General features: G+C 56.3%; 1 protein-coding gene across 5 annotated transcripts; it reads left to right on the top strand.

Annotated features, from left to right (window-relative positions):
- The first annotated feature begins 181 nt into the window (after positions 1 to 181).
- Positions 182 to 27507, top strand: GOLGA3 (golgin A3). 5 transcript variants are annotated; one of them, XM_045580331.1, is made up of 24 exons: positions 184 to 497; positions 4740 to 5030; positions 6998 to 7156; positions 9186 to 9298; positions 10636 to 11288; positions 11659 to 11770; positions 12041 to 12347; positions 12854 to 13056; positions 14712 to 14849; positions 15455 to 15616; positions 15893 to 16261; positions 16420 to 16497; positions 17434 to 17697; positions 18428 to 18522; positions 18953 to 19169; positions 19303 to 19446; positions 20077 to 20274; positions 21079 to 21195; positions 21436 to 21575; positions 22012 to 22144; positions 22309 to 22431; positions 22913 to 23077; positions 23855 to 24018; positions 24549 to 24845. In XM_045580331.1, exons 2-24 carry the CDS (start codon positions 4898 to 4900, stop codon positions 24712 to 24714), a joined length of 4353 nt encoding a protein of 1450 aa, XP_045436287.1. In that variant the 5' UTR covers positions 184 to 497; positions 4740 to 4897; the 3' UTR covers positions 24715 to 24845. The 5 variants fall into 5 exon arrangements, with proteins under 5 accessions (XP_045436286.1, XP_045436288.1, XP_045436287.1 ...); XM_036434330.2 differs by having other exon boundaries at positions 6998 to 7276; XM_045580330.1 differs by lacking the exon at positions 23855 to 24018 and having other exon boundaries at positions 182 to 497; positions 6998 to 7276; positions 24549 to 27507.

Below are 27507 nucleotides of genomic sequence, written 5' to 3'. Positions count from 1 at the left end.
CAGGATTCATTTTCCTGGCGCGCTGGGAGGTTTGGGGAGCCCGTGGTCTTGCCTCCGCCTTTGCGAGCCGCGAACACCGCCCGGGGGCGGCCCCCTCCCCCCCTCCAACGGTGACCGCGCCCACAGTCTGACAGGTTGGGCGGGGCCGAAGCTTTGGACACGCCACTTCCACCGGAAGCTCAGTTACCCCGCTTCCGGTCGGAGTTGGTCCTGCCAGTGGGGACACTGCGTTTCTATGCGAAGAAGAGCCGCCCACTCATATTCTCAAGTCCGCTTCGGGCTCCTTGCAACTGGGCTCGATGCCGGCCCCGCAGCCGGGGAGGCGGCTGCGGACAGGAGGAGCCGGAGCTCGTTCTCTCCGGAACGAAGGCGGCGTGCACCGGCTGTTTCCGGGGGGGCCCAAGCCGTCGCCGCGCCCGACCCCGCCTCCGGCGCGGCCACGTCTCCGCTAGAGCAGCCGCGGGGCCGGGCTGCCGCCGCGGCGCCTCGGCTCTGGGGTGAGGGTCGCGACGGGAAACTTCCGGGCCGGGACTCCGCTGGGGAGGGCGCGGGGCGTCCGTGCGTCCCGGGGAGGTCGGGGCGGAGGGCGGGCGTTGGGGCGGCGGGGCCTGGGCGGACCCCGAGGGCGGGCCGCCCGCGTCTCCTCTGGAGGCGGCGACGCCCCGGGCCAGCCCGGCCCCGCTGCTCGCCCCGGGGCACGGGAGCTGCTGGTGCAGGTGCCGGCCGCTGGCCCCGGGAATGGCCCTTCGTCCGGGCGCTCGGGACGCCGCTGCGCGTGACGGGGCGGGATGTGGGGCAGAGGTGCCCGCGGCTGCTGGGGGCGCTGCCCGCCCGGGAGGCTCCGGCCCCGGTGCAGACGGACGTGCGGTCCGGGTGACAGGCGTCACGTGGTGCGGGGCAGGGAGTGAGGCCGGGTGTGCGTGTGCGTGTGCGTGTGCGTGTGTGTGTCTGTGTGTGTGTGCTTGCATGTGTGCGTGCGTGTGTGTGTGTGCGTGCGTGTGTGTGTTTGTGTGTGTGTGTCTGTGTCTGTGTCTGTGTCTGCCTCTCCCGCCACCTGGACGCCACCTCGCCCCCTCGGGCGGTGGAACTTGGCAGGGCCAGTGGGCCCCACACTGTCCCTAGGACGGAGCAGGTGGGCCGGTCAGACCTCCGCCCGCAGGTGCTGGGTGAGTGTCAGGCGTGTGCCGGGTGTCGTTCCCGCCCTCGCCTTGTCTGGGAGGGAAAGGGACCTTCAGGGAGGTGATGGCGGGGAGTGTCGGCTGGTGCTTGGGTGGGTCTGGCAGGCCGTGGTGGGGAGGTGACTTTTGAGCCAATGACAGGAAACTAGCCTTGCAAAGCTGTGGAATAAGAGTTTCAGGCAGCCCTCGCCGGTGTGGCTCAGTGGATAGAACGTCGGCCTGCGGAGTGAAGGGTCACGGGTTTGATTCCGGTCAAGGGCATGTGCCTTGGTTGCGGGCACATCCCCAGTAAAAGGTGTGCAGGCGGCAGCTGATGGATGTTTCTCTCTTATCGATGTTTCTAACTATCCCTCTCCCTTCCTCTCTTTAAGAAATCAATAAAATGTATATATATTTTTTTAAATAAAAAGAGCGTTTCAGGCAGCGTGAACAGCAAGTGTGAGGTCGGAGGGAGGCATCAGGGTGGGGTCCTCCAGAGGGAATAGAGGCCAGGAGGGTGCTGCCCCAGTGTTTACGATGGGCGGCCTGGGTTTTATGGTCCGTGTGACGGAAACCGCTGGCATGTTGTAAGCCACATACAGGTGACTCATGGACTTTTTAAAAAAATTCTGATTTGTCGCCTTGTCCAGATGGCTACGCTGGTTGGAGTGTCGTCTCGTATACTGGAAGTGGCGGGTTCAATTCCAGGACAGGGCACATCCCTGGATTGCTTTTTTTTTCTTTTCCTAAAAAAAAAATATATATTTTTTTTGATTGATGCCCTGCTTTTATTACATTCCTGGGACCTTCCTTGAAAGCTCCTACTGCTCCTTACTTTTTACCCCCATTATGACATGAGGTACATATCATGTTCCATTTTGGTTTCTGGAGACCCCCCAGCGCCTGAGAGAGCTTTGTCTTGTCACTACCACGTCCTCCGGGCCTGGCCAAAGCACCCAGAACTACAGGAAGGTTGACTGACTGGAAATTCTTCAGCGAGAAGCAAGGAGAAAACCAGAAGGGGGCGCGGAGGAGCTGGAAAAAAACCTAAAAATATTTTTATTGATTTCAGAGAGGAAGAGGGAGGGAGGGAGGGAGGGAGGGAGGGAGGGAGGGAGGGAGGGAGGGAGAGAGAGAGAGAGAGAGAGAGAGAGAGGAGAGAGAGAGAGAGGGAGAGAGAGAGAGAGAGAAACATCAGTGGTGAGAGAATCATCCTTAGGCTGCCTCCTGTGCACCCCACACTGCGGACTGACCTGCATTCACTAAGCCACACCAGCTGGGATGGATTGGATTGCATGTGAGATCCCCAGTCCTGGTGTGTGCAGGAGGCAACTGATCAGTGTTTCTTTCTCTATCTTTCTCTCTCAGTCTCTCTCTGTCTCTCTCTCTCTCTTGGCATAAAAGTTTTTTTTAATTATTCCTTTAATATCACAAACTTCACCCTTTACAGGAATGAGGAATCTTGAATAGTGAGAAAAGGAAATAAATCATGACATCACTTAGACTCAAAGTGGCCCTCCTCTTTTTGGCTGGTTGCCTTAAGTAGCAATATACTTTAAGTGAGAATATATTCAGTTGTTTGTACCTATCGATTTTGACAAGCAACAATTGAAAGGAAATAACACTAATGATAGCCATTTTTAAAAATATATATTTTATTGACTTTTTTTATAGAGAGGAAGAGAGAGAAACATCGATCAGCTGCCTCCTGCATGCCCCCTATTGGGGATGTGCCCACAACCAAGGTACATGCCCTTGACTGGAATCAAACCCGGGACCTTTCAATCCACAGGCTGATGCTCTTTCCACTGAGCCAAACCGGTTAGGGCAATAATAGCCATTTTTGAGGGCATAGGACAGACCCTGTGCCTTATTGCATTTAGTTGTGGCAACATGTTGTGTTATTTCTCTCTCCCTCTTCCTGGTGAGAGTGGTTAAGCGATGTCCCCATGCTCTCTCAGCTGAGGTGGGGGGGAGGGGGGGGTCGTGCCTGAGCCTGTGCATTCTGCCGGAGTCTGTCCAGGAGGCCTCCCAGGACTCAGTCTGTGTATGGTCTCTGTACTCCCATCACGATCCATTCTGCATGGGTGGAGCAGGCATGCCAGCCTCCGTGGGCGCCTGCTCACAGGACAGGTAAGGAGATGCTCAGAGTGCGTGCCCCTGGAGAAGCAGGTACACCTGTGTCCGATCTCCATGTGAGGACCACTGCCTGACTCATCCCAGCATCTGTGGGATTTGTAAGCTGGAGAGAAATTGATATCTCAACCCAGCCATGTGCCCTTGAGCAGAATCAAACCCTGGACCTGTCAGTCCCCAGGCCAACCCTCTGTGCACTGAGCCACACCAGCTAGGGCTGAAACCTATTCTAAAGGAAGTAAATGCCAACATTCTGGAAGAACGAGTAACAACTAACACCGTATCTGTTGACGAGGAAACTCAGCAATCATATCCTCAGCCGTGTCCTAGCTGGCATCGTTCAGTGGTTGGAGCATCAGTCCTCATAATACCGAGGGGTTTTGGGTTCAATTCCCGGCCTCTGTAGAGTATTTGTGGGAGGGGGGGCAGTCAGTGTTTTTCTCTCTCAGTCTCCTTCCTCCCTTCCTTTCATTCTCTCTAAAAATAGATGGAAAAAACATCCTCAGGTGAGGATTAACAAACAAGAACATTCTCAGCCACTTTACAAGCAATAGCCAGTTGCCAAACCGGGCAAAGTTTGTACTCTTAAATTTAGCCTCACAAGCCAAAACCTGTTTGAATCAGTGGATAGACTAAAGGCTCCCAGGTTCAGTTCCGGTTAGGGGCATGTACCTTGGTTTCAGGCACATTCCCAGTTGGGGAGGGGGTGTGTGCAGGAGGCAGCTGATGGATGTTTCTCTCTCATCGATGTTTCTGACTATCTCTTCCTTCCTTCCTCTCTGAAAAAGACCGATAAAATATCTTTTTCTTCTTTTTAACTTAGCCTCATAGGATGGGCTAACGGATGCTGGTCTCCTGTGAGATGCTCTCTGCCCCCATCCTACAGTGGCTGCCTCTCCTTGTCCTTGACCCCTGTGCTTCCCACACAGAGGACAGTGACCACGATCCCACAGCCGGCTCTCAGCCGCGGCCACGGCCCCTTCACGCCGGGTCTGAAGGGGAGTCCTCGGAGCGCTTAGGCTTGTGTTCCACACAGAAGCACCTGTCCACATGTGGCTGCTTATACCAAGTTAGTTAAATTTACAGGGAATAAGTAGTAAATAAAATTAGTATGTGAAAGCTCAGTTCCTCACCCCTACCACCAGCTCAGTGGCCATGTGATAGTTACAGAGCCATTATGGCTCTTCTCGGTCCGGCAGACGGTCTTGGGCCAGCACCGGTAATGGTGGTAAGCACCTTCGGAAGCAGGCCCGGTGTGGCTGGCTCAGCATTTTATTCTCAAAACCTGGGATGTTGTGGGCACTCGGGATTTTTGTTGAATGAATACATTTGTATTTGTTTCTTACACAGATGCCAATCAGGAAGCAAATCTTAATCTTGGAATTGTTGCTTCACATGAGACAATGAAGTTTTGTAATATTTTGTTTGTATTTTCCCTCCTCTTAGGTATCGTAATCCTTGGTTTAATGTCAAGTCATTTATAAGACTTTAAATCCTTTGAAAATGGAAAACCCTGTGCCATCCTTGCCGGGGGATCCTGACTGTTGGTGATGGCAGCTCCCGTGCAGCCTCTGCTTGTCAGCCCCGTCTGAGTCGTCCTGACCATGGACGGAGTGTCGGCCATGCAGGGCGGCCTCTTGGAAGATGGATCCTGCAGCGGCACCGCGGCTGGTCCTGACGCCCTCCCGCAGCCCCTGGGCCCTCCGGCGCCAGCTGACGGGTGGGATGGAGCCCAGCGTAAGTCCCGTGAGCTGCTGACACCACCTTCACACAGGAGATGTGGGTCAGCTAGCATTTTAGAGGAAGACTGGGGTGTTTAAGACGATCGTGACCTTTTCATTTAAAATGTGACTTCAGTGTCAGATGCGTGTCTTTTCTTAGTTGATGCCATCTTTCAATCAAGTGCCATGCTTGTAAACAGAACAGAAACTTCCCCGCTTTCTGCCCCAGCGAGGAGGGGCTGCAGTGACTTCTCTTAAAGTTTCTCACACATCGTTATTCCCGACCTAGTATTCTGCCTTTTTGTTTAGTTGGCTGCCAGAATGTTGCTAACGGACCCAGAGCAGTGCATTAGTGAGCTAAGGATTATGGGACCACATTGCATGTAGGCGGGTGGGTTATTTGTTCCTCAGAAGTACAGGGGTGAATTATTCACTTAGTCTTTCTACCCCATTCTGGTCAGGATGCTCAGTGCTGTGTGTGCTTGAAAATTATAGAGTACTGATGTAAGTAGTAGCAGAAATTGCATTATGGTTCTTGAAAACCATGTTCTAGCTCTAAAATGGCTTTGCTGGTTTCTGCTCCTGAGTGCTGAGTGAGGCTGGTGACAGCATGGGCCCAAGACCAAGGATCCCACAGCGGGCAGAGAGGGAGCCAGCCTGAGATCTGCCACAAAGTGCAGCAAGCCCTACCGGGGGTCCTGAGTTAGCCCAGCCTCACTGTCCTCGTGTGAAAGGGAAGACGAGTGGAAGCTGCCTCTCAGTCGTCATGGGGGCTGGAGGAAGTGACCCCTGTAAAACAGGCATAAGCAGGTGGGACAGTGACGTCGCCATTGCTGTTTGTCCAGTGAGGTCTGTTTGGGCCTCCTTACTGCTAGATATTTTCAGAAGTACAGTATGATGCTCAGGGTTACTTTGTTATGTAAACAATAAAGTTTCGAGGCTCTCCCAGATCTGTGACCTCATCTGACATGCAGGACCCCATCCCCACATACACACAGTGAGGCCGCCGAGGTCTCTGAGGGAGCAGACTCCGGTGGGTCCGTTGGGTCAGGGCCGTGGATGGGCCCCTCTCTCTGCTTGTGTCTGAGGCACCATTTGTGTTCTGGTTTTGCTTTAGGGAGCATGACTGTACAGAGCTGTATTATTGGGACTCGCATTTTAAATGACAGAAACCCATTTTAAATTCACTTGGACCAAAGGGATGCCGTAGGCCCCTCCCTCCCTCCCTCCACACACCGTATTGGTTCTTGAACCCCCACTGGGTGGCCCACCAGGAAACAGGGCAGGGAAAAGACTGACAGTCATTGAATTGTAAGAAGTCTCTTCCTGTTTTCCTTCAACTAAGGAAGTAGGTTTAAGTTAACGTGTAAACAGTGTATGTGTGATACTGTCTGGGAGAAGCTGAGCTGGATATGTGGGTGTGTTGTCATCTTTGGAAAAACTCTGGCTCCCACCTTCACAGGTGCTCGTTGAGCAGAAGCACAGATTTGGGGTGGATCAGCTGATCGGAATAACTGCGGCAAAGCTGTCAGCTGATGCACCTCTTGCTTTAGATTTCTCGTGTTGGTGGGTGACTGTGTGGCTGTGGCTCTGATTAGCACTGGGGTTCCGGAGCCTTAGTAGAAACATGGTCAACTGTGTTTTAAGCATTTGTCTTCATTGTTGTCTTGTGAACACAGACTCACAAGCTTTCTTGTTGGTCTTGTTTACATGAAAAGGAAATGATACTTAAGTTCTTCAGAGTGGGAGGTGAGGGCATTGCACGGGTGAGGGTGGTGGGCTCTGAGTGGTGGGGCGACCAGTCCCATCCCCGCCCATGCAGGCAACCAGGGCCTGCTTTCCTCCCAGCGAGAACGGGAGGAAAGGGTGCTGGGAGTGCTCACGCCCATGCCGCTAGGTCCCCAGAGGCCTTTGACTGCGTGTCTGCAGAATGACCGGGTCGGGTGGTGGTTGTCGGATGACCCAGCATGCCCTCTCTTCCAGGTGCCAGCGCCGGGGCGGACAGAGCTACGGATGAAGGAGAAAGCCCCGACGGGCCCAGCGAGGGGGACGCCTGTCAGAACGGGCCGATGCCACAGCTCCCCGGCCCGCCGTCGGCTCTCGGTCCCACCAAGAGCCCAGCGGGTCCTGCTGCGCCTCCAGGTGTGGCTGGTTTCCATGACAACCTAAGGAAGTCTCAGGGGACTAGTGCTGAGGGCAGTGTTAGAAAAGAAGCTTTGCAGTCTCTCAGACGCAGTCTTCCTATGCAAGAAACGCAACTGTGTAAGCATCCGACCCCGCCTCCTCCCCTCACCTCCCTCCCCAGCACCCGTCAGTCACGTCAGGGGCCTTCTGTTTGTCACAGCGGACTGTGCGTGTATCGCGTGGCTCCGTTGCAGAGAGAGAGGACACATCTTCGTGGTTCGATATTCGTGGTGGGACTCCAGGTCCAGATTTAAAGGGCCTTTTGTCATCCTGGGTGGTGAGCAGGCAGCCTGTGGGGAATTAGTCTCAGCAGTTAGCTCTTTGGAAGCTTTCTTTGATGAGTTAATTTAATCAACATGGGTTTTGTGCCGGCCCCTGAGGGTTTGGGGGTGAACAAATCACAAACTGGCAGTCTGTGAGGCCAAGAAGTCTCCACTTCTTTCTCATACCCAGACGTGTAATTTCACACTGTGGTCATACACCCCTGTGCTCTCATGACCCTACCTGGGCCTCTGTGAACAGCCAGGGTTGGGTCATTGCTCCCATTATCGCACGGAGCTCACTCAGCACGGCCACGTGGCTTCCCGGGCCGTCTGTGCAGCGCGTGTCTTGTGCGCACTTCTGGGGCTATGTCCCAAGAGCAGGCTTCTTGGTCCAAAGCATTGAGTGTTTTTACGTATTCCCCCACGAGTGGCCTTACGGAGAGCTCACCGTCGCCCACCCTCTTGCACCCGGACACGTTCTCCGTCTCCACCGGTCTGATGGGTGCGCCTGGTGCTTCCTGGTGACTGGGTTGTGAGCCTTGTACTTGCCTGATTGCTGGAGGGTGGGTTGGCCATTCGGTCACTCCTTCCTGTGAATTGTTGGTTGATATGTTTCAGCCCGTTTTTCTTTTGGGTGGTTTGCCTTTTTCCTCACAGGCATTATTGTATTAAGGCTGTGGTATATTCTTAAAATTTCTGGAAACTCATTGCAACATTTAAGCAAGAGACATGTAAAAGCCTGAATTCCCGCTGAGGGTGTGTGAGCTCTGGTGCCCTTATGGCAGCGACCACCACTTCCCTTCTCTGGGAGCGTTCACTCATGGCCTGACTCTCAGGCTGTGTCCCTGGTGCTGAGCTTGCAGCCACAGGCCTCTGGGTTTCTGCCATCCGGACCACTGAGCCTGGAGAAAAGTACCCGACGTCTGGTAAACGCACAGATTAGTAATGACGTTGGTGGCTTCGTAGTGGAATCATTGGACTTCCATTGCTCAGCTCTTAGGGTTTATTTAAAACGAGAGCTGCATATCTTCTGCATCTGAAGGGGTTAAGCTAGGCCATTCATCTGCCCTCATCAGCGTATTCCCCTCTGGGTTCCAACATACCTGCCTGCTGTCCGTGACAGAAACCTGTGGCTTGTACCATTGCCTTCACTCTTCACCCTTTGTTATCAAAGTAAGACGTTTGGGTTTAGAGAGTTTAAATCTTGCTATTGGCCAAAAATATAACATGACTCTTTATTGCAGGGATTTAGGTAAGCTGTGGGTAAAGTTCTGTCTCCAAATGTAATTGCATGAAGAAAATTTGGTGTGACAGGCTCCCATGACTGGGTGTCACTCCACCATGACTGCTCCTCAATGGTTCCTCTAACCTCAGAGGTCAGAGTGACAGCACCATGAGGCCCACCATGGGCACCGACTTTTGAGTTCAGTTCTTCTGTTAGTAAGGGGCAAGTTTGCCCGTGTCCTGTTGTCCCCTCTGGATGCTGTAGGGACCCCAGCCCTGGGCATAGCCAGAGCATCTTCTATCAGAAGGTCCTGTTGGCCACCAGTGTCCAGGGCTCACGGTTTGTTTGTTTTTTTCATTTGGAAGTAGGCTTTCAAACTAGGCGGTGTGCATTGTTTAGAAGCTAAATCATGTTGTTCATTATGATGACAGCCAAGCTGCTGTTTTGTCCTGTGTTCCCTGTGCTTCCTGAGTTTCTAAGTGGTCGTTTCCCCACCCAGGCTCAGCAGAGGAACTGCTGCCGCTGGAGAAGGAGGAGCAGGTGCGACTGCAGGCTCGGCGGCGGCTGGAGGAGCAGCTCACGCAGTACAGGGCGAGGCGCCAGCAGGAGCGCGTGAGTCCTGCTCTCGAGCAAACTAACGGGGAACTTGTGTGTCATGGGCCATGACTAGTCAGACGGAGTTCCAGGACCTGCCTTCACTTCTCTGTGCTTCTCTGGGAAGTCTTTCTCCCACTGGTCCCCACCCTGGGAATTTCCAGCAGTGCCCTGGCTCCCCCCGCTGGTTCTTCTCTTGGAACAAGCACATTTCACCCTCCAGTCTGCTGTTTGGAGAGGGGCGACAGCCAGTCCTGGGGTGGACAGCACTGCTCTCTCACCGGAGCAGCCAGCCAGTCCTGGGCCTCCAGGAGAAATGGTGTTCACGCGTGCTGGGGATGCCTCCGTGAGCTCTAGAGCGGGGACACACACACACACACACACACACACACACACACACACAACTTCCTTCTGCCCGGGGCCATGTGAGTATTTACAACATTATCACCTACACATGAGCCTGCTGTATTGGGTCAACCACTTTCTTAACTCACCCCTAACGCATGGGCAAGGCCAGAACAAGGGTTTCACGGCCGACGTTCCCCACCTGTGCTCCAGAGGATGAGCTAAAAATAACAAGTTTATAAAAATATGTAATTACTAAAGCAATTAGGGTTTAGGAATTTGGTTTAAAAGTATGAGTATTAAAAATCAAGCCCTAGCCAGTTTTAGTCAGTGGATAGATCATCAGCCTGTGGACTGAAGGGTCCCAGGTTCGATTCCGGTCAAGGGCACTTGCCCAGGCTGTGGCTTGATTTCCACTGGGGGGCGTGCAGGGGGCAGCCTATCAGCGAGTATCTCTCATCATTGATGTTTCTATTTCCCTCTCCCATCCTCACTGAAATCAATAAAAATAAACATTTTAAAAAATCTATAATTATCTTAATATTTATAATGGAAGAGACAAAGTAAGCATTAGATTAAAGTGGCAGAAAAGTGGTTTAGAATCTAGAAGAACTGTGTAACTTCCTTTGAAAGCAGTTACGAATACGTGGAGGGAAATAGCTCGTGAACCTCAAAGAACTTCTTGTAAAGTAGAGTTCTAATTCAACAGGACTGCTTTTTATAACTTGAAGAAAGCGTAAAGCTCATCTCAAAGTACAAGCATGAGGGTATAGCCGGGGAAGTGCTCTGAGGAGGTGTGAGGAGGGAGGACTTCTGGTATTTCATTGTAAAGAAGTCACAGTCGTTGCCGGCATGTGCTTGGGTGGTCACTGGTGACGCGGGACAGTGAGGCCGCCAGGGCGGGGGAGCACACACGGGGGCTTGCTTGTTCTGGCATCCTCTCGGGGGGGCACATCTTGAATGCCGTTGTCCATTTCAAACATAGCATCATGCCTTCCTTTCCTTCTCAGTCCAGCCAACCTGCAACTAAAACAAGACCTTTCAGCACGCTGGACCCTGAGCTCATGTTGAACCCTGAAACCTTACCCAGGGCCAGCACCGTGGCGATGACCAAGGAGTACTCCTTCCTGCGCACCAGTGTGCCTCGGGGCCCGAAGGTGGGCAGCTTAAGGCACCTGGCACATTCTAAGGAGAAGAAAAGTTCCAAATCAAGCAAAATCCGGTCCCTGGCTGATTACAGAACTGAAGACTCGGATGCCGGGAATTCTGGTGGAAATGTTCTGGCCACAGACTCCGCCAGGGGCTCCCTGAAGCAGAACCGAGGCAGCATGACGTCAGTGGTGTCTGAGGTCAGCCTGGGCCCGGAAGCTGAGGACCTGGAGAACTCGTCCCTTCCTGGAGACATGTCTGAGGCCGACGGGAATGAGAGTGACAGCTCTTCCTACAGCGGTGTCTCCACCAGGGGGGTGCACGGCCTGCTGGTGAACAGCGAGGGCACGCAGGAAGCAGCCTATGTGATCAACGGCCAGGAGATCGCCTCCAGCTCTCTGGGCCAGTTCCCGTCCATCACAGATGTCCTCCAGGCCGCTGCCGCTGAGCACCGAGACCGGGGCCCGGAGGTCAATGGGGAGACGCGGAGCCGGACGGACAGCATCTGCAGCAGGTGGGCGCTGTGCACTCGGGGCCCATCACAGCACCTAACTCATCCTAAGTCCTTCACATGTTAAGTCTGTCCTTGTAAATATGGAGTTAGAGCTGCTCTGCCGTCGCCTGCAATCCTAGGACATCCTGTCCTCCAGCGTTCATTTAGACCTGCCTCTGAAAAGGCTCACCTCCACACGGGAGCTCCAGTGATGTGGGGCTGAGCAGGCCTGGCTGCGGGGGTGGGAGGGTTTCCACTGGGGTCTTTGCTTGTTTACTTTACCCCTTGGCGGAGAACAGCAAGGGTGTGGAGGTTTGGAGAGCATGGGCACATGTAAAGGTAACGGTCACTCGTGTCCCCACCACCTGATCCTTTGTGCCGTTTCCTCCAGCGTGTCCATGGAGGGGTCTGTGGCTGAAACGCATGATGAGATGCTGCAGGTTCTTAAAGAAAAAATGAGACTTGAAGGACAGCTGGAAGCCTTAACCCAAGAGGCTAGCCAGGTAAGGGGGTTTGGTGAGCGGGTGGTGTGCCATGTGCTTCCTGATCGTGGTGGGGTCCGCTCGTCTTTATGAATAAGTTGCAGTTCCGCCTTCTCTGGGGTGATTGTCACGTCAGACCCCTGGGTAGTTTGGGCAGCGTGGCACTGTCCTGGAGAGCTCACCTGTCGACACTGCCTTTGCCTCACTAGTTGGTGTGGCCGCCTTCTGAACGCTCAGGGTGGAGGGACTAGATTTCCTGACGGTCAGTGTGGCTTCTGACTGTCTTTCCAGGCGCTGAAGGAGAAGGCGGAGCTGCAGGCGCAGCTGGCCGCCCTGAACACGCGGCTGAAGGCGCAGGAGGAGCACAGCCACAGCAGCCAGCGGAAGCAGGACGCACTCAGCTCGGAGGTGGACACCTTGAAGCAGTCCTGCTGGGACCTGGAGCAGGCCATGAGCGACCTGCAGAACACGCTGGAGGCCAAGAACGCCAGCCTGTCGTCCTCCCACCGCGACCTGCAGGTGGCAGAGGAGCAGTACCAGCGCCTCCTGGCCAAGGTGGAGGAGATGCGGAGCAGCATGCTCAGCAAGGACAGCACCGGTGCGTGCGGGCCGGCGTCTGCGGGCCTGGCCGGGCGGGCGGGGCACCTCACAAACCTGCTCTGAGGACCCACCTGCTGCCGTGGGAATGTGCCGGGGGTGTATTCCCTTCCGATCTGCACACAGGTGCCCACTTTTCTGCACGCCCACGGGGGAGCCGAGGTCTTAGAGGTGATTTGCTGTTTTAAAAGAGCCTGAAACGCAGTGGTGGTCCTCAGAGTGAGGGGCCGCGAGGTGTTCAGTGGAGAAAAGGGGTGTGAGGGGAGCTTTGTGCCACCGGAGTCCTGGTGCTCATGGGTCATGTAGGCGACAGACACGCACGACAAGGACCAGCTGATGAAATGTCGTGGCCAGAACCTAGCCCTGTGCCCCAGGAGCCATAGCTCAGCACCAGGCGTGGTCGGGCTGGTCCCTGCCCGTCATTGAAGCCGAACGGACCTGGACGTCCGCACGGAGCTCAGGCTCCTGCCGGGGGCTGCTCTGAGCGCGGTGCTTTCTCGCTTCCAGTGCACGACCTGCGGCAGCAGATGACGGCCCTGCAGAGCCAGCTGCGGCAGGTGCAGCTGGAGCGCACGACGCTCACCAGCCGGCTGAAGACGTCCCAGGCGGAGATCGCGTCTCTGCAGAGCGTCCGGCAGTGGTACCAGCAGCAGCTCGCCCTGGCCCAGGAGGCCCGGGTCAGACTGCAGGGCGAGATGGCCCACATCCAGGTACGGCCCACCAGCCCCGGGCAGCTCCCCTACAAGTCCCTTGTGAAGCCGCTGCTTTTCCCTAAATTAAAAAGGCTTCAGCGTTTAGAGTCCACAGATGCGTGTTTTAAAAACCTGCTACCCACTCACCTAGCCCACACCCACTCTACACAGCAGGCATCTTTGTGACCAGGGGGTTGCAGCCCCTGGAAATGCCCCCCTCTGGGACATTCTGTGGTCCCAGTTCTGACTGCTGTGCTCGCTGCCCTGTGAGGGCGCCTTCCATCCCGTGACCCTGTCTCACACGCGCGCCACCTGGTCTCGACTCTCCTGAGACTGTTTCTGGCGCCGAGTGCGCATGGCTTCCCTTCCAGCTGGGGAGGACCAGTGCTCCCCCCCTTGCTTTGGTGAGGAGCCAGCACAGGTGCACTCGCGTGCCGCTCCCGCCCCACCGAGCTCTGCCCTGGCGGACTCGGAGCAGCCGGGGAGTGGCTGCGAGCCTCCATGCTGTGGACGAATCGGGTTGACCATGGGGATGCCAACCAGCCTTAGGCCTCTTCTCTCTCTTAATTCCGCTCTATTTCTCAAATAGAGGATGTGACGTTCTCATTCTACCCAACGCTCCGTTTTAACAACTGGAGTCTGCACATGTACAAAATAGGAGCTTTCTTAAATTTCCATTATACGTTTAAGCTAAAGGACCACACAGACAAGCATTGGTTCTGCTTACAGTATATTTAGAAATCATTTTACAAGGTAATAAAGAAGCCAGATTTAGGTAAATGACCAAAGTCAGAAATGGCGTTTGGAAGATAAAAATTGGAACAGTCCAGGGAGAGGCAGTTTGAGAAATGTAACTGCTTTTTACCAATCCCCTGGGGCCCAGGCTCAGCGTTCCTTACTTAGGGTGTTCACCGCATTGCCCCCTTGTCCCAGGAACACAGATGTGTTTTCGGGACAGTCCAGCGGGGAGGGAGTCAGGGCGGTCTTACTCTGTCCTTCCCTCGAGACACGGCCCCAGCACACGGCGTCCCCTCGCTCCGGCAATCCCACGAGACCCTGTCCTCGGGTGCTCCTGTTGGATCTGGAAGGGACGTGCTCCAAGGTCCCGGGGCAGACGTGTGTCCTCTAGACTCCTCTCCCCCGGCCCCTCCTCTGGGCACCAGTGTGTGTGAAGCTGGGCTCCTCCTTCCCCAGGAGTCAGTGGTCAGAGGAGGCCTGACGGATGGCCAGGTCAGACCCTCGCCTGGACTGCCGGTGCTATTTCCTGCAAATGGCTCGGTCAGCCTGGTGTGCCAGGCCAGTCAGACACTGACCTGTGTCGGTCCCAGCTGGCCAGGTCACCTGAGGGGCAGACAGACCTCCAGCGCCTGCCTCCAGGTGCAGGCCCTCACTTTAGGGCTCACAGATGCACCTCCAGTGGGAACTTCTGGGTGTGGATCGCACCACAAACTACACATTCTCGGGAGAAAGACCATTGGCTTCTGGGCTGCCGGCCTGCTCCGAGGCACACAGAAACCCCTGGCCCTGGCGTCAAGGTGGCTGACGGGAAGGGAGGCCTGTGTGGTGGGCTCCAGGGAGCTGCCTCTCGGGGGCCCCCGCTGGGCAGAGACCCTCACCCTGTGGCCTCGGGGACTTGAAACCCAGCAACTCTCCATCTTGCTTTTTCCTTGCAGGTGGGACAGATGACCCAGACGGGCCTCCTGGAGCACCTGAAGCTGGAGAACGTGTCCCTGTCGCAGCAGCTGACGGAAACCCAGCACAGGTCCATCAAGGAGAAGGAGCGCATCGCCCTGCAGCTCCAGGGCATCGAGGTGAGCCCATGGCCGCAGCCAGGCCCGCAGCGGCTCTGTTTGGTGCTATGTTCTTTTTTTTTTTTTTTTCCGTCCACTGGTCAAGAATAAGAAAATATGCAAATACATATGTACACAAATGTATGTAAACACGAATATCACACATACATTTGTATGTCTTCTGAAATATGAACCCCTGCTGTGGTCAGATGTGCAGACTCAGTCCCTCCTGTTCTCACTGAACGGTCAGTGGTCAGTGGTCTCTCCTCTCCTCTGACCCTCAGTGGCCTGGGGCCTAGTGCCCAGCCCGGTGGAGGGGATGCTGGGCGGAGAAAGGAGGGGCTGAGGACCGTGTGTGTCCGAGAGCATTGCAGAGTCTGGCGGAGCTAAGTTCTCTTGTCCTGGAGCACGCAGCCTGCGCCGCTGTCCAGCCCTCCGGCACTGAGCCTGAGGGAGAGGGCCGCTGCCTCCCGCCCCGGGGCCCTCAGCTCCTCCGTGTGCAGGTCGTGGACGGACGGTGCTGTGGTCGGACCCGGACCTCTCGCCATGTGGAGGGTTTTTGTGCTCGGTCTGCGGTGGCTGTCAGGTGGTCCTGCTTTCTAACATACACTCTCTCCCGGGCCCAGGCTGACATGTTGGACCAGGAAGCCGCCTTTGTGCAGATCCAAGAGGCGAAGACGATGGTAGAGGAGGACCTGCAGAGGAGGCTGGAGGAGTTCGAGGAGGAGAAGGAGCAGCTGCAGAAGATGGCGGCCTCTGCAGCAGCCCTGGAGCAGCAGCTGGAGCAGGCAAGCACCTGCCTCACCTCGCCCGGGGGCCAGGCCGCTCGCTGGCCTCCTGTGGCTGGCCTCCCTGGGCCCCTGTGAGCATCCGTGCTGTCTGTGTGTGAATTCATTTGAGTGTCGCATCGTCAGAGCTGGTGCTTCTGTGAGTGTTCTCGTCTGCCAGACCTTTACGCACAGACGGCTGCCTGCACGGCGCCCATGCGGATGTTGTGAAACCCGAACCGGGAAGCAGTGTCAGTTCTGGAGCGGACGGCATATTGAGTCTGGTCCTCTTTCCAGGTGAAGTTAACCCTGCACCAGCGAGACCAGCAGCTCGATGCCTTGCAGCGGGAGCACCTGGACCTGCTGAAGCAGTTCACCTCGACGCAGGAGATGCTGCAGGGCCGAGAGCAGGCGCTTGGCGACCTGCAGGTGCGCTACGATGAGCTGCAGGCCCGGCTGGAGGAGCTGCGGGGCGAGGCCACCTCCAAGGACGACGCCATCCACTTCCTGCAGAACGAGAAGATTGTCTTGGAGGTGGCTCTGCAGGCAGCCAAGAGCAGTGGCGAGGAGCTCGATAGAGGGGTCAGGAGCCTGGAAGAAGGTGCCGAGGAAACGTCGGGAATCTTGGAGCAGCTGAGACAGGAATTAGCCGTTAAGTCCAGCCAGGTATCGAGAACCATTGGCCCTCATTTTGTTCATATTCCACCCACGCATGCCAGTGTCAGTGCTAATGGTTTGGTTCTTTCCTTAAACCCCTTGTTTTGTAAAATGGAAGTGTGGCTGGGCCCAGGGCTTAGTAACGCTGAGCGCGCCTGCCCTCGTAGGTGGAGCACCTGCAGGAAGACGCCAGCCTTCTGAAAAAGCAGATGCAGAAAATAAAGGAGCAGTTTCTTCAGCAGAAGGTAAAGTTGAGTTGCTGGTGTTCTGTATGCGAAGTAAGTGTGTGAAAACAATCTTTTAAGTGGTTCAGTCACTTCACTAGAAAAAGTTGATCAAGAGCAAGGTAATGTCTAGATGCTTTCAATTTTTTTAAATTTTTTTATCCTCATCAGTGGATACACTTACTGGTTTTAGAGAGAGGGGAAGGGAGAAAGAGAGAAGGAAAGAAATCAGCCACCTCCTTTACACACCCCAACCAGGGGTTGAAGCTGCAACCTAGGTATGTGTCCTGACCAGGAATCAAACCCACAACCTTCCGGTGTGTGGAACGACACTCGACCAGCTGAGCCCCCCGGCCAGGGCTAGACTCCTTCAGCTTCTAATGGCACTTGTTTAACTGTGAGGCATGGCCCCCCCATCTTAATGTCTCCAGAGTCAGGTGCATCCACAGTGGGGTGGGCACCTGACCTCGGGGATCCTGCCCTGAGTGTGTGTCACCACACACAGGCTGAGGTTCTGTTTAACGTGCTTGAAACCACGCCACGTGACCCGGCGTTGACATAGGTCATGGTGCACATGTGGTGTGTGTGTGTGTGTGTGTGTGTCTGTGTGAAGCGTCGCCAGCCCAGGGTCTGAGGGGGATGGCCCCAGAGAGAGTGTACTGAAGGGCGTAGGCTTTATCACCAGGGGCAGCCTGTCAGCCAGGAGTGCAGCTCGGAGGAGAAGGAATTGCCAGAATCCCAGGGAAGACAGGTGGTTAAGGCGCCAGCAGCCGGCATGACACACCTCCACACTTTGCCCAGACCTGTTCAGGAGCAAAATAATGGGGTGCCTCAGTTGATGGTGTCTTTGGTTTGGCAAAATATATCTTCTTTAGCCCCAGGAAAGTGGTGAGCATGTCTGTGTGAGCCGAGTGTCCCTGGGCGCTGCCCGCACTGGCTGCAGCTCCCGTCCTGCAGGTGATGGTGGAGGCCTACCGGCGGGACACCGCCTCCAAAGACCAGCTCATCAGCGAGCTCAAGGCCACGAAGAAGAGGCTGGCCTCGGAGGTGAAGGAGCTGAGGCAGGAGCTGCTGCAGCTTCACGGGGACAAGAAGTCCGTGGAGGCGGAGCAGGCGCGCCTGCAGAAGGAGGTGGCCCGGGTGCAGCAGCAGATGGCGGCTCTCGAGGGGCAGCTGGAGTCAGCACAGAGGGAGCGCGACGAGATGGAGACCCACCTGCAGGTCTGGGGATGCGCCGACGGTGAAGGCGCCACTGTGCGGCTCCTGGTTCCGGCTGCAGCCGCTGTTTCCAGCTCTGGGCCGAGGGAGCTGGCGAGGGGTGTGGCGCGGTGCCAGGACGGGTTCATGTGCACAGGTCCCGGGGTTGAGGGGAGGCCAGCGTGCAGGTGGGAGCGGGTGGAGCTGGCAGTGACAGTGAGGCCGAAGGTGCCTGAGGCAGGGAGAGTGAGGCCTCAGTCCAGAGTCCTGCTGTGTCTGAGGGGCGATCCCTGAGATGAGAAATGGGGGACATGTCAAGTTAAGGCAGTTTGACGGGAAGTTTTTTAAAGTCCAGGAGAGGGCCAGATGGGCAGATTGACTGGAGGCGGCAAGGTAAGAGACTTGGGAACAGACAGTGCTGGAGCCAGGTGGCTGCAGGGTGAGCTGCAGGAGCCGGGGGCTGGGTATGGGCCACCTGCTGCCATGAGAACACATGACCTCACGGGTGTGCTTAGGGCAGCGAGCGGGGCCAGGAGGAGGCCAAGCCCCCTGAACCAGTTCACAGTCACTCCTCCAGGTCCTCGCTTTGACACAGCCGCTTGGGACACTGGGCCTCTCGGAAGCTGCCGTTTGTAAAGGGCACAACTCGTCCGGCCTTCAGGGCCCCTGGCTCGAGGCAGCCCGGAGACAGCCTGTGTGCCGGACGGGCTGAGGCAGCGGGGCTGCGCTCACCACTCTCCTCCCTCCCATGCAGGCTCTGCAGATCGACAGGCAGCAGGTGGCTGCACTGACCGAGGCCAACAAGGGGCTCCAGGCTCAAGTGGAGGAGCTGCGGCAGGAAGCCGCCAGGTGAGTACTGGCCTCCCCTCTCTCTGTCTTTTCACTGAGGTTTGTGTTCTGCACTGAGCTTGTGTCAGCCGCGACGCAGTGTGAGCCCGTGGCCGGACTTATTGCTCTGCCCTGTGGGTTAGGAGCATGTGAACAGCTCTAGGAAGAGGTGGACGATAGCGCAGGAATACGTGCAGGTGGAAGCATAGAAAGCAGGGTGGCTCGGGTTCGAGCTGGTGTGCTCGAGCACAGGCCCAGGGTCCCGGTTCAGGTGGGGCAGGTGGCTGCTGGCAGGGTTTGAGCGCAGTGCTGCAGGCTGCCAGCACCAGCCTCGTCTGCCCACTTTATAACAGTTGGGAGGGTTCTTGAATCCAAGGTGCGGGAATGGGGGAGGTGGGGCTGGAGGCAGTAAGGGAGACTTGAGATGACCTGCCCCTCCGGCACACCCCAGGGCCATCACCGAGCAGAAGCAGAGGGTGACGCGGCTAGGCTCGGACCTGAGCAGTGCTCAGAAGGAGATGAAAAGCAAGCACAAGGCCTACGAGAGCGCCGTGAGCATTCTGAGCCGCCGCCTGCAGGAGGCCCTCACCGCCAAGGAGGCAGCGGAGGCTGAACTGAGCCAGCTGCGAGCCCAGGCGGCCGACGGAGCCAGCAGCCTCACAATGCACGTGCGTACCACGTTTGCTCGGCCCAGCGCGGCTCTCAGGATGGGGACAAGGGGGCGACGCAGGAGGGAGGTTAGCCCCTGCCACGGCCACATGGAAGCCCGTGGCCCGGCTCACCTTTCTGTCCTGCTGTTAGGAGAGAATCCAGGCCCTGGAGTCGGAGTTGCAGACCGTGGGCCACAGCAAGGTGATGCTGGAGAAGGAGCTGCAGGAGATAATCGCGCTGACGAGCCAGGAGCTGGAGGAGTACCGGGAGAAGGTGCTGGAGCTGGAGGATGAGGTGAGCGAGCTCCTGGCCACATGGCGGAGTGGACAGGCCACGCCACTCCCAGTGCAGCTCCCGGCAGGGAAACGGCTTGGAGCCTCAGAGCCAGCCGGTGTGCCTAACCTGCCAGCTCTGCCTCTGCGCCCTGTTCACTCAGTGCTTCTCTGGATCTGAGACCATCCAGTTGCTGGACTCCCCCTCACTTGTAACACCTCCTCCGGAGAGGACTCCCCTCACCTGTAATACCTCCTCCGGAGAGGACTCCCCTCACCTATAACACCTCCTCCGGCGAGGACAAGTGACCACTGCCTCCGTGTGGTGGGCATCGGAGGGCTTGTGGCAGCTGTGCTGCTGGCGAATTCACTCTATTATTTTGTTGTTCGTTAATCCTCAACTGAGGGTATTTTTCCATTGCTTTTCAGAGAGCGGAAGGGAGGGAGGGGGACACTGGGCTCACCGGTGGGCACTCGTACACTCCTGTTGCAAATCCCCAGGAGCCCGGCTCAGACGGGCTGGGCTTTTAGAGATCCACACGACGTCAGGCCCCCGACCGCTGCCCACCCGGTGTGGTGCGCGTGTCCGTCGCCGCGTCTCATGCCGCTGTTCCCGCCTCTGGTGACTGTAGCTTCCCTGGGGTTTGTTTAGCTTCAGGAATCCAGAGGCTTCCGGAGGAAGATAAAGCGCCTCGAGGAGTCCAATAAGAAGTTGGCTCTGGAGCTGGAGCACGAGCGAGGGAAGCTCACGGGCCTGGGACAGTCCAACGCGGCTCTGCGGGAGCACAACAGCGTGCTGGAGACGGCGCTGGCCAAGAGGGAGGCCGACCTGGTGCAGCTGAACCTTCAGGTACTGACAGCACGGGGAGGCACGCAGCCTTGGGGCTTCCCTGCTGCCTGTGCGGTTGTCACAGCTCCTGCAGGGAACATGCCGAATCTGCCCATACCTGAGCCTGGAGAGCTGGGGTGGGCGGCTCCTGCTGGGCCAGATGGTCCTTCCCCAGCCAGGGCAGGTGCCCCGAGGGAAGGCACTCGCCCTGGCCACCAGCGGCCTTGGATCTTTCGACCATCAGAGAGTTTATAGACGTCTTCTTTCATTTTATTTGCTCTTTGTTAATCCTCACTAGTGGATATTTTGTCTATTGATTTTTATAACATAAGGGAAGAACAAGGGTTGGGGGGTGGGGAAGAGAGACAGAGAGAGAAACATCGATGTGAAAAAGACACATCAATCGGTGGCTTCCTGCATGTGTCCCGACCTGTCCGGGTACTGAACCTGCAACCCAGGTACATGCCCTTGACTGGGAATCAAACCCGTGACCCTTTGATGCATGGGCCGGCACTCTAACCACTGAGCCACAGCAGCCAGGGCTCTTGCTGCCCACCACGTGCGTCCCCCCTCACCAGGGAGGTGTTGGCTTACAGCCCTCATTCACGTGCCTCTTGTGGCTTGAGAAAGGTCATGTGGTCGTGCTTCTGCCACCTCAGGTGTGTGTGTGTGATTGTCTCCAGAAATGGAATCTCCATGCTTCCTGTTTCCCACGCTTGGTGGTAACACGATGTGAGGCCTGTGCCACTCACTGCTGCGCCCCGTGCAGCGCCAATCACCGTCCCCCTGCTCCGTCCGGGGCTCTGACTCCCCTCTCTGCTGCAGGTTCAGGCCATCATGCAGCGCAAGCAGGAGGAAGACCGCCAGATGAGGCAGCTCGTGCAGGCCTTGCAAGCCGCGCTGGAGAGAGAGAAGCAGGAAGTGCAGAGCCTCAGGGAGCAGGTGTGTGGCCGCGTCCGACCGGATCCACCACACTGCCACGTGCAGCTCCGCAGGGCACGTTTTCAGTGTCTGGAACGGTGTAGGCTCTGCCTCCAGGAACTTCCGTACAAGTTCAAGCGCAGGGGTGTCACAGGGACATGGCGACGAGGGGCTGGGCAGCCTTGGTGCCCACTAGGACGAGTGAGGGCGAAGGTTACCGCCCCTGCCTTTGCCCTGCTGAAGCCGGTGTCCTCCTCCCAGGTGGCCGCAGCCAAAGTGGAAGCGAGGCACAACCAGCGCCACTTCAAGGCCGCCACCTTGGAGCTGAGCGAGGTGAGAAAGGAGCTGCAGGCCAAGGAGCTCCTGGTGCAGACGCTGCAGGCGGCGGCCGAACGTCTCCAGTGAGTGTCCCCGGCCGAGGAGAGGCCGCTGGCAAAGGGTCCCCCCCAGGGCTCCCCCAGGTCTGGCTAGCACTCAGATCACCCTGAGCAGGTCTGGGAGGAGAAACGTCCGACCCCGTCAGAAGCTTGCGCTTCACCCACGTGTCTCAGTCCTGACGCTGCCGTCCCCTCTGCCCCTTCGGTCCCGCATTGAGAACAGAGTCCCCAGGGTGAGGGCTGCGCCCACCCCGGGCTCACTGTCGGCTCCGAGGGGCAGCTCTGCCGCACGTGTGCAGGGATGCACAGTGGTCCCTGTGACACCCCCACCATGGCCCTGGGGGTTTGTGAGGCTCAGGACCGTCCTGCCAGAGGCGCAGCGGGTGAGCACCAGGTGGGCTGGCGCCATGGGGCTGGCGGTGTCCGGGGCACGCTCAGTGCCGGCCTTGTTCCCTCCCAGGCTGCAGGAGGGGGCACACGCCCAGGAAGTCACCCAGTTCCAGGCAGAGCTTTCGGAGGCACGGACCCAGCTGCAGCTCCTGCAGCAGCAGTTGGACGAGCAGCTGAGCAAACAGCCCGTGGGCAACCAGGAGGTGATGTTGGGGACGGCTTTGCATCCCGCTCACAGGACTGAGGGCTGGGCTCTGTGCTCGTCCCCCTACTCAAGGACAGGGATTTGGTCTCAGTGTGACAACATACGAGGCACAGAGAGAGGCCACTGTGAATTTATTTTGCTCCTGTGACTTCCCTCCCACAGATGGAAAACCTCAAGTGGGAGGTGGATCAGAAGGAGAGAGAAATACAGTCCCTGAGGCAGCAACTGGACCTGAGTGAGCAGCAGAGCAGGCGGGAGCTGGACGGGGCCGAGCGTGCCCTGCAGGTACTGGGCGCACGACAGGCGTGTTTCCCTTAGACGGCCGTGACTTGCGCCGTTACTGTGCTCGTCACATCTGGGGTAACCGGGAACCATGGAGCCATGCTCCCCCATCTCACAGGGACATCTTGGTCACCCAGCTGACGGAGGCTGAGGACACCAGAGCCCGGTGCCCCACTGGGCTGATCTGAAATGTAGCCCAGTCACAGCTACACGTGATTGTCACAGCACACAGGAGAGCCACCCGTCAGGACGCACGGCTACCCGTGGCGTCTGGGGCAGGCCTGACTGCCGAGGGGGGTGAGAGTAACTATGAGCATCACAGTCTCAGCTGCTGGCAGGAGCTGGAGCCCGTGCTTTCCTGTCCCCCTAAACTTGCGGCTAAGGGTCCCCACCAGGGCTTCCCCCAGGTCTGACTAGCACACAGAGCTCTCTGCTGTGCACTGAGATCCTGTAGCTTTGAAAACCCTGACCTGGCTTCCCTTAGAACATCAAGTCTGAGCTGGAGGTGATGCGGGAAGACCTGTCCATGACCCAGAAGGACAAGTTCATGCTTCAGGCGAAAGTGTCGGAACTGAAGAACAACATGAAAACTCTGCTCCAGCAGAACCAGCAGCTCAAGCTGGACCTGCGGCGCGGTGCGGCCAAGGCGGTGAGCGCTGTGCTATCAGAGGAACGGGCCTGCGGGGGGCGGGCAGGTTCTCTGACACAGTTACCGTGTGTGCGACCACATTCAGCAGCTACTGTGTGGCAGTGAGTGGCGGGGAACTCTGCTTGGACGAAGGCCACGTCATTTTATTTTATTTTCTACTCAATGGTTTGCTTCTTTTCATGAGTTCGGGTGCCATTTTGTTGACTGGGCTTTGTAAACCCCAGCGAGGCCCTGGTATGCTGTGTTAGCAAGATCCCTGGCCCTCAGCCGGTCCGGCTGGAACACAGCTTGGGCCTGGGGATCCCGGAACCCCAAGGCTGCCGTCACCGGCCCCCTCTGGTTGTCTGCTGACAGTATGTGTCTCCTCAGTGTGTCTACATGTTTTCCTAGTCAGGCAAGTAGCTTAGATTCAGAGCTTAATTATCAGCGTTTGTCTCTCTGTGCAAAGGTTTGATGTCTTATGAAGGGAAGTTGTCTGAGTTGGGAAATGGACTTAATTTTTTACGGATTCTCAGAGTCAGGCTGTGGTGCCTCCCGAGAGGCCCACGTGGGAGCTGGCATTTAAGGCCTCTGGGTTGGCTCTGTGCCGGGATGGGGTTGGCTCTCCGGTGTGCAGTAGCGAGGCTGTCTCCTAGGCCAGCACTTCCCGAATCCCTGTGGCTGCTTGCTCCGCGGCACAGAGAAGCGGATGTGCCTTCTCGGGGTCGTGTGGGGCTGGGAGGCGGGTCTGGAAGCGCCTGTGGTGGCAGAGAGCTCACCGTGCACTTTTACGAGCAGAGGAAGGAACGGAGAGGCGAGGCCAGCCCTTCCAGCCCCGTCACGCCGGTGAAGGTCCCCGACTGCCCCGTGCCGGCCGCGCTGCTGGAGGAGCTGCTGAGGCCGCCGCCCGCCGTGAGCAAGGAGCCCCTGAGGAACCTCAACAGCTGTCTCCAGCAACTCAAGTATGGCGGCTCGTCTCATGTCGCTTAGTCTCTGAGTCAGCGTTAACTTGGCAGGGTCTCTGTCGCTACACTGAATGCCCACCCGTGGCCGAGCAGGTCTGTGCTCTCACATTGTGAGGTGAGAGTCGCCTGCAGCCAAACAGCTCTGAGAAACCCTAAGTCACCGGGATCTGAGCCTTTAGACCCCTGTCCGCATGAGGCCGCTGTTTGGAAGGCGTGGCCTCGTGGGGCATCCTTTCTGACCGTGTGAGGGAGCTACGTGAGCCCCTCGTCTCTGTCTTCCTCACGGTCCCTGAGCAGAAGCCGTGTGTGCAGAGCCTTGTGGCTTCCTGGCCTCCGTGTGGCTCTGAGAACACCGTCTCTGTGACCCGCCTGGGTAGCTGTGCAAATGGGGGGTTCTTTTGAACCCTGAAGGCGCCACTGATGTGTGAGAGAACGGCCGCCCAGTTGAAGCTTGTCAGGCTCATGTCCATCTCAGGGAAGCGATGGCAGCTGACCAGCCTTCTGACCTTTGCCCCTTGTGTCCCCAGGCAGGAGATGGACAGCCTCCAGCGCCAGATGGAAGCTCACGCCGTCACTGTGCACGAGTCACTGTCCTCATGGACTCAGGGGGACCCTGCCGCCAGCCCTGGAGGAGACACCGAGCCGCCACTGGGAACAGCCTCTGCGGAGCACCCCCATGCCGAGTGTGTGTGATTGTCCCTCCGAGGTCACGTCTCTTCCTAGCAATGGCACTGAAGTTCCGTATTTGCTTTATGAGGAGTAAGAACAGGGGAGCCACCTGCCGATCACGACCAGCTTCCCCCAAGTGACCGACCGTCACCCTAGCTGAGCTCTCAGTGACAGTGTTAGAGGGGCCGCACCTCGCCAGGGACGGAGACGCTGCTCTGTGGCCACGGGTCTGGGGGAACCTGGTCGTGGGCCCACTCCCTCACTTCCTCTCCCGCAGGAGGGAAACTTTATTTGCACCTTTGGTTTTTATTGTTTTATTTTCACAGCCATCCCGCCATAGGATATGTATGTAAATACTGAGAACCGTAACCTAATCTTTAAAAAGTATGTCCCCGTATTATTTAAAATTGACCTGAATTGTCTGCTTTTCGATTGCCTTTTGAAAATCTGCTGTCAGGAAATATTGTACATGTAGGATTAAGGGATGTCAGTAAGAAAATTATATTTTAAGAAATATAATTATTTTATTTACCTCCTAAAACCAAATACTCTTAGAGCATCCTTCCTTGTTTTTGTTTCACTTTAATTTTGAGTGTCTTTTCCTTGTCTTAGTGCACGATGCCTGACTGTTTAACTGCCCCGCGTGGCCTCACCGCCCCCTTGTCCAGGCCGCACCCTCTGTGCCCACATGGCAGTGTCCAGCAGGACCTGTGGTCATCGGAGCCGTGCGGGGCCCGTGGTGATGGTGTCAGGTCTGGGGTCCTGTTGTGACCGGGCACCAGGAGTGTGTGAGGTTGACCTGTCCGTGTCCCACCTGAAGCTGACGGACTGTGGGACTTGAGGGCTATACGTTTGTCTCCACGGTTGCTAAGAAAGCCTAAAATAATATTTATTGTAATAAGTTAGAGTGAGGTGGGTGCACGTGCACCCTATGTGTGTCTGCTGCTCTGAGGACGGGTGACGTGTCCAGATCCGACATCCCGCCAGCCCGTGTGCCGTGTCTGTGTCCTGTTTGTGGAGAAAACAATATATATTTTTATTGGTTTGAGAGAGAAAGGGAGAAGAAGAGAGAAGCATCAGTAATGAGAGAGAGTCCTGGATCGGCCGCCTCCCCCTATTGGGGACCAAGCAAAATCCAGGCATGTGCCCTGATCTTGCCTGGTTCATAGTTGATGCTCAACCACGGAGTCACACGGGCCCAGAGGAAACTGGTCTTTGTAAGCTGTCTGTGTCCTCTCATACTGTGCTGTCATAGGTTCATTGATAAAGTAGCGTTAACCAGAGAGACTTAGAGTTTTAAAAAGGTTCCCTAGAAAGTAGTGGGACTTCTAAATACATCTCTCATTCGTACAGGGTCAACCTTGAAACAATACTTGAAGACTCATTATAATGTATCCTACTTTTCATAATAAGTTGGAAAGCATTTCTGGCAGAATTGTTTTTGTACCATTGGAAGAGAAACATGATAATTTATGTTCTTAGTTACTTTGGCTGCATTATTCTTGTTTCAACTTTAAAACGAAGTCATGGCACCCAGTCCCGGGCCTCAGTGGCTCTCAGCCTCCCCAGGGAAGACCTGCCGCTGCCACCATGTCCTCCTCTTGGGAAAAGCTAACCTGGATGCACCCGTCAAGGGGAGGCCGTCTCTGTCCTTCCCCCTTCCTCCCTCTTCCCGCCTCCGTGTGCGTGTGCACGCACCTGCTCTCTGGCTTCCTGTCGTCTCCTGTGCCGCCACCGTCCTCGGTGCCCATTCTTCAGCTCAGCCAGCGCTTGGCCGGCTTCGGTCCGGGCTTCAGGGGCGGCTCCTGCTTGCTCACCTCCACCGGACTCACTGCTCCCTCCCATGACAGGAAAGGCTCTTACATTCCGGGCAGAAGTGGAATTGGGAATCACTCCTGAGAAGCGGCAGTCGAGTCCGGAGTCCGTGTAACCAGCTCTGCCACCACCTGTGTCTGTGCCTCTTCGCCCTGCGTGACAGTCGCTGTCCTGTCCTCACACAGAGAGTTGGCTCGGGCACCCTATGTCCTCACTTGCTTTTGTTCTGTTTCAAAAACACGATTGCAATGTCATTATCCTTGATCTCTCCACAACGGACACCCGGCAGATGCCATGGGTCTGATAGGCTTTGCTCTACAGGGCGGGCAGAAATATGGAAAACATTTCATATAGAAAAAATAACAATAATAATAATACAAGAATTAACTGTTTGGTGTCCTCACAACTGTAAACCTGCTTTTGCCCTGCTCTGTTTGGAGGGATCAGAGGCGTTTGGCTCGTGAAACAATAATTTTCTTGTCCCGGGTCCAGCTCGCAGCATCCACAGGGCGGTCAGCCTGTGGCCAGGGTATTAGGAAGTCTCCCCTGAGCCCCTTACAACTTAGGCCTCCGTTGGTCTTGGGTTCCTGCAGGTCACCGTGACAGACATTTCTACTTCATGAGTACGTTTCTTGACAAAAGTTAAATGTGTGTAAAGATTTTTGGAGTGAGGGACCCACCCGCCGTGGGCAGGCCTGTGACGTGTGAGACGCTCAGCCTATTTCACGCTATGACCACGTCCCGGGCACGTCCCATGGTGGTGGGCTCAGGTTATAAGAGAGTCCCTGGGGTGATGTGTGAGAGGGTCTAGAACACTCGGTTGTAAGTTACGTCTATTAAAAATTTCCTCATTAAAGGGAGTCTTCAGGTTGGGACTGTTCAGGGGAAAGACACCCTCATGCACCACAAATTGTAACTTTAAAAAGCATGTTGGTTTTTTTATAAACTTAAGCGTGCTTGGGAATTCCTTAAATTTTGTGCAATAAACTATTTTTTGTTAAA

The sequence above is a fragment of the Pipistrellus kuhlii genome, unplaced genomic scaffold (assembly GCF_014108245.1).
Source record: "Pipistrellus kuhlii isolate mPipKuh1 unplaced genomic scaffold, mPipKuh1.p scaffold_m20_p_120, whole genome shotgun sequence".
Classification (NCBI taxonomy): domain Eukaryota; kingdom Metazoa; phylum Chordata; class Mammalia; order Chiroptera; family Vespertilionidae; genus Pipistrellus; species Pipistrellus kuhlii.
The sequence above is the reverse complement of the archived record's forward strand: the minus strand, read 5'-3'. Positions and strand labels throughout refer to the sequence as shown.

Excerpts from the sequence above, each read along its gene's own strand:
- GOLGA3 (XM_036434330.2), top strand. The coding sequence starts at position 4,898 with ATGGACGGAGTGTCGGCCATGCAGGGCGGCCTCTTGGAAGATGGATCC. Across the intron at positions 14,850-15,454 it reads TGCAGCTCCAGGGCATCGAG|GCTGACATGTTGGACCAGGA; the intron begins GTGAGCCCATGG and ends TCCCGGGCCCAG. Across the intron at positions 22,145-22,308 it reads AGCCCGTGGGCAACCAGGAG|ATGGAAAACCTCAAGTGGGA; the intron begins GTGATGTTGGGG and ends TCCCTCCCACAG.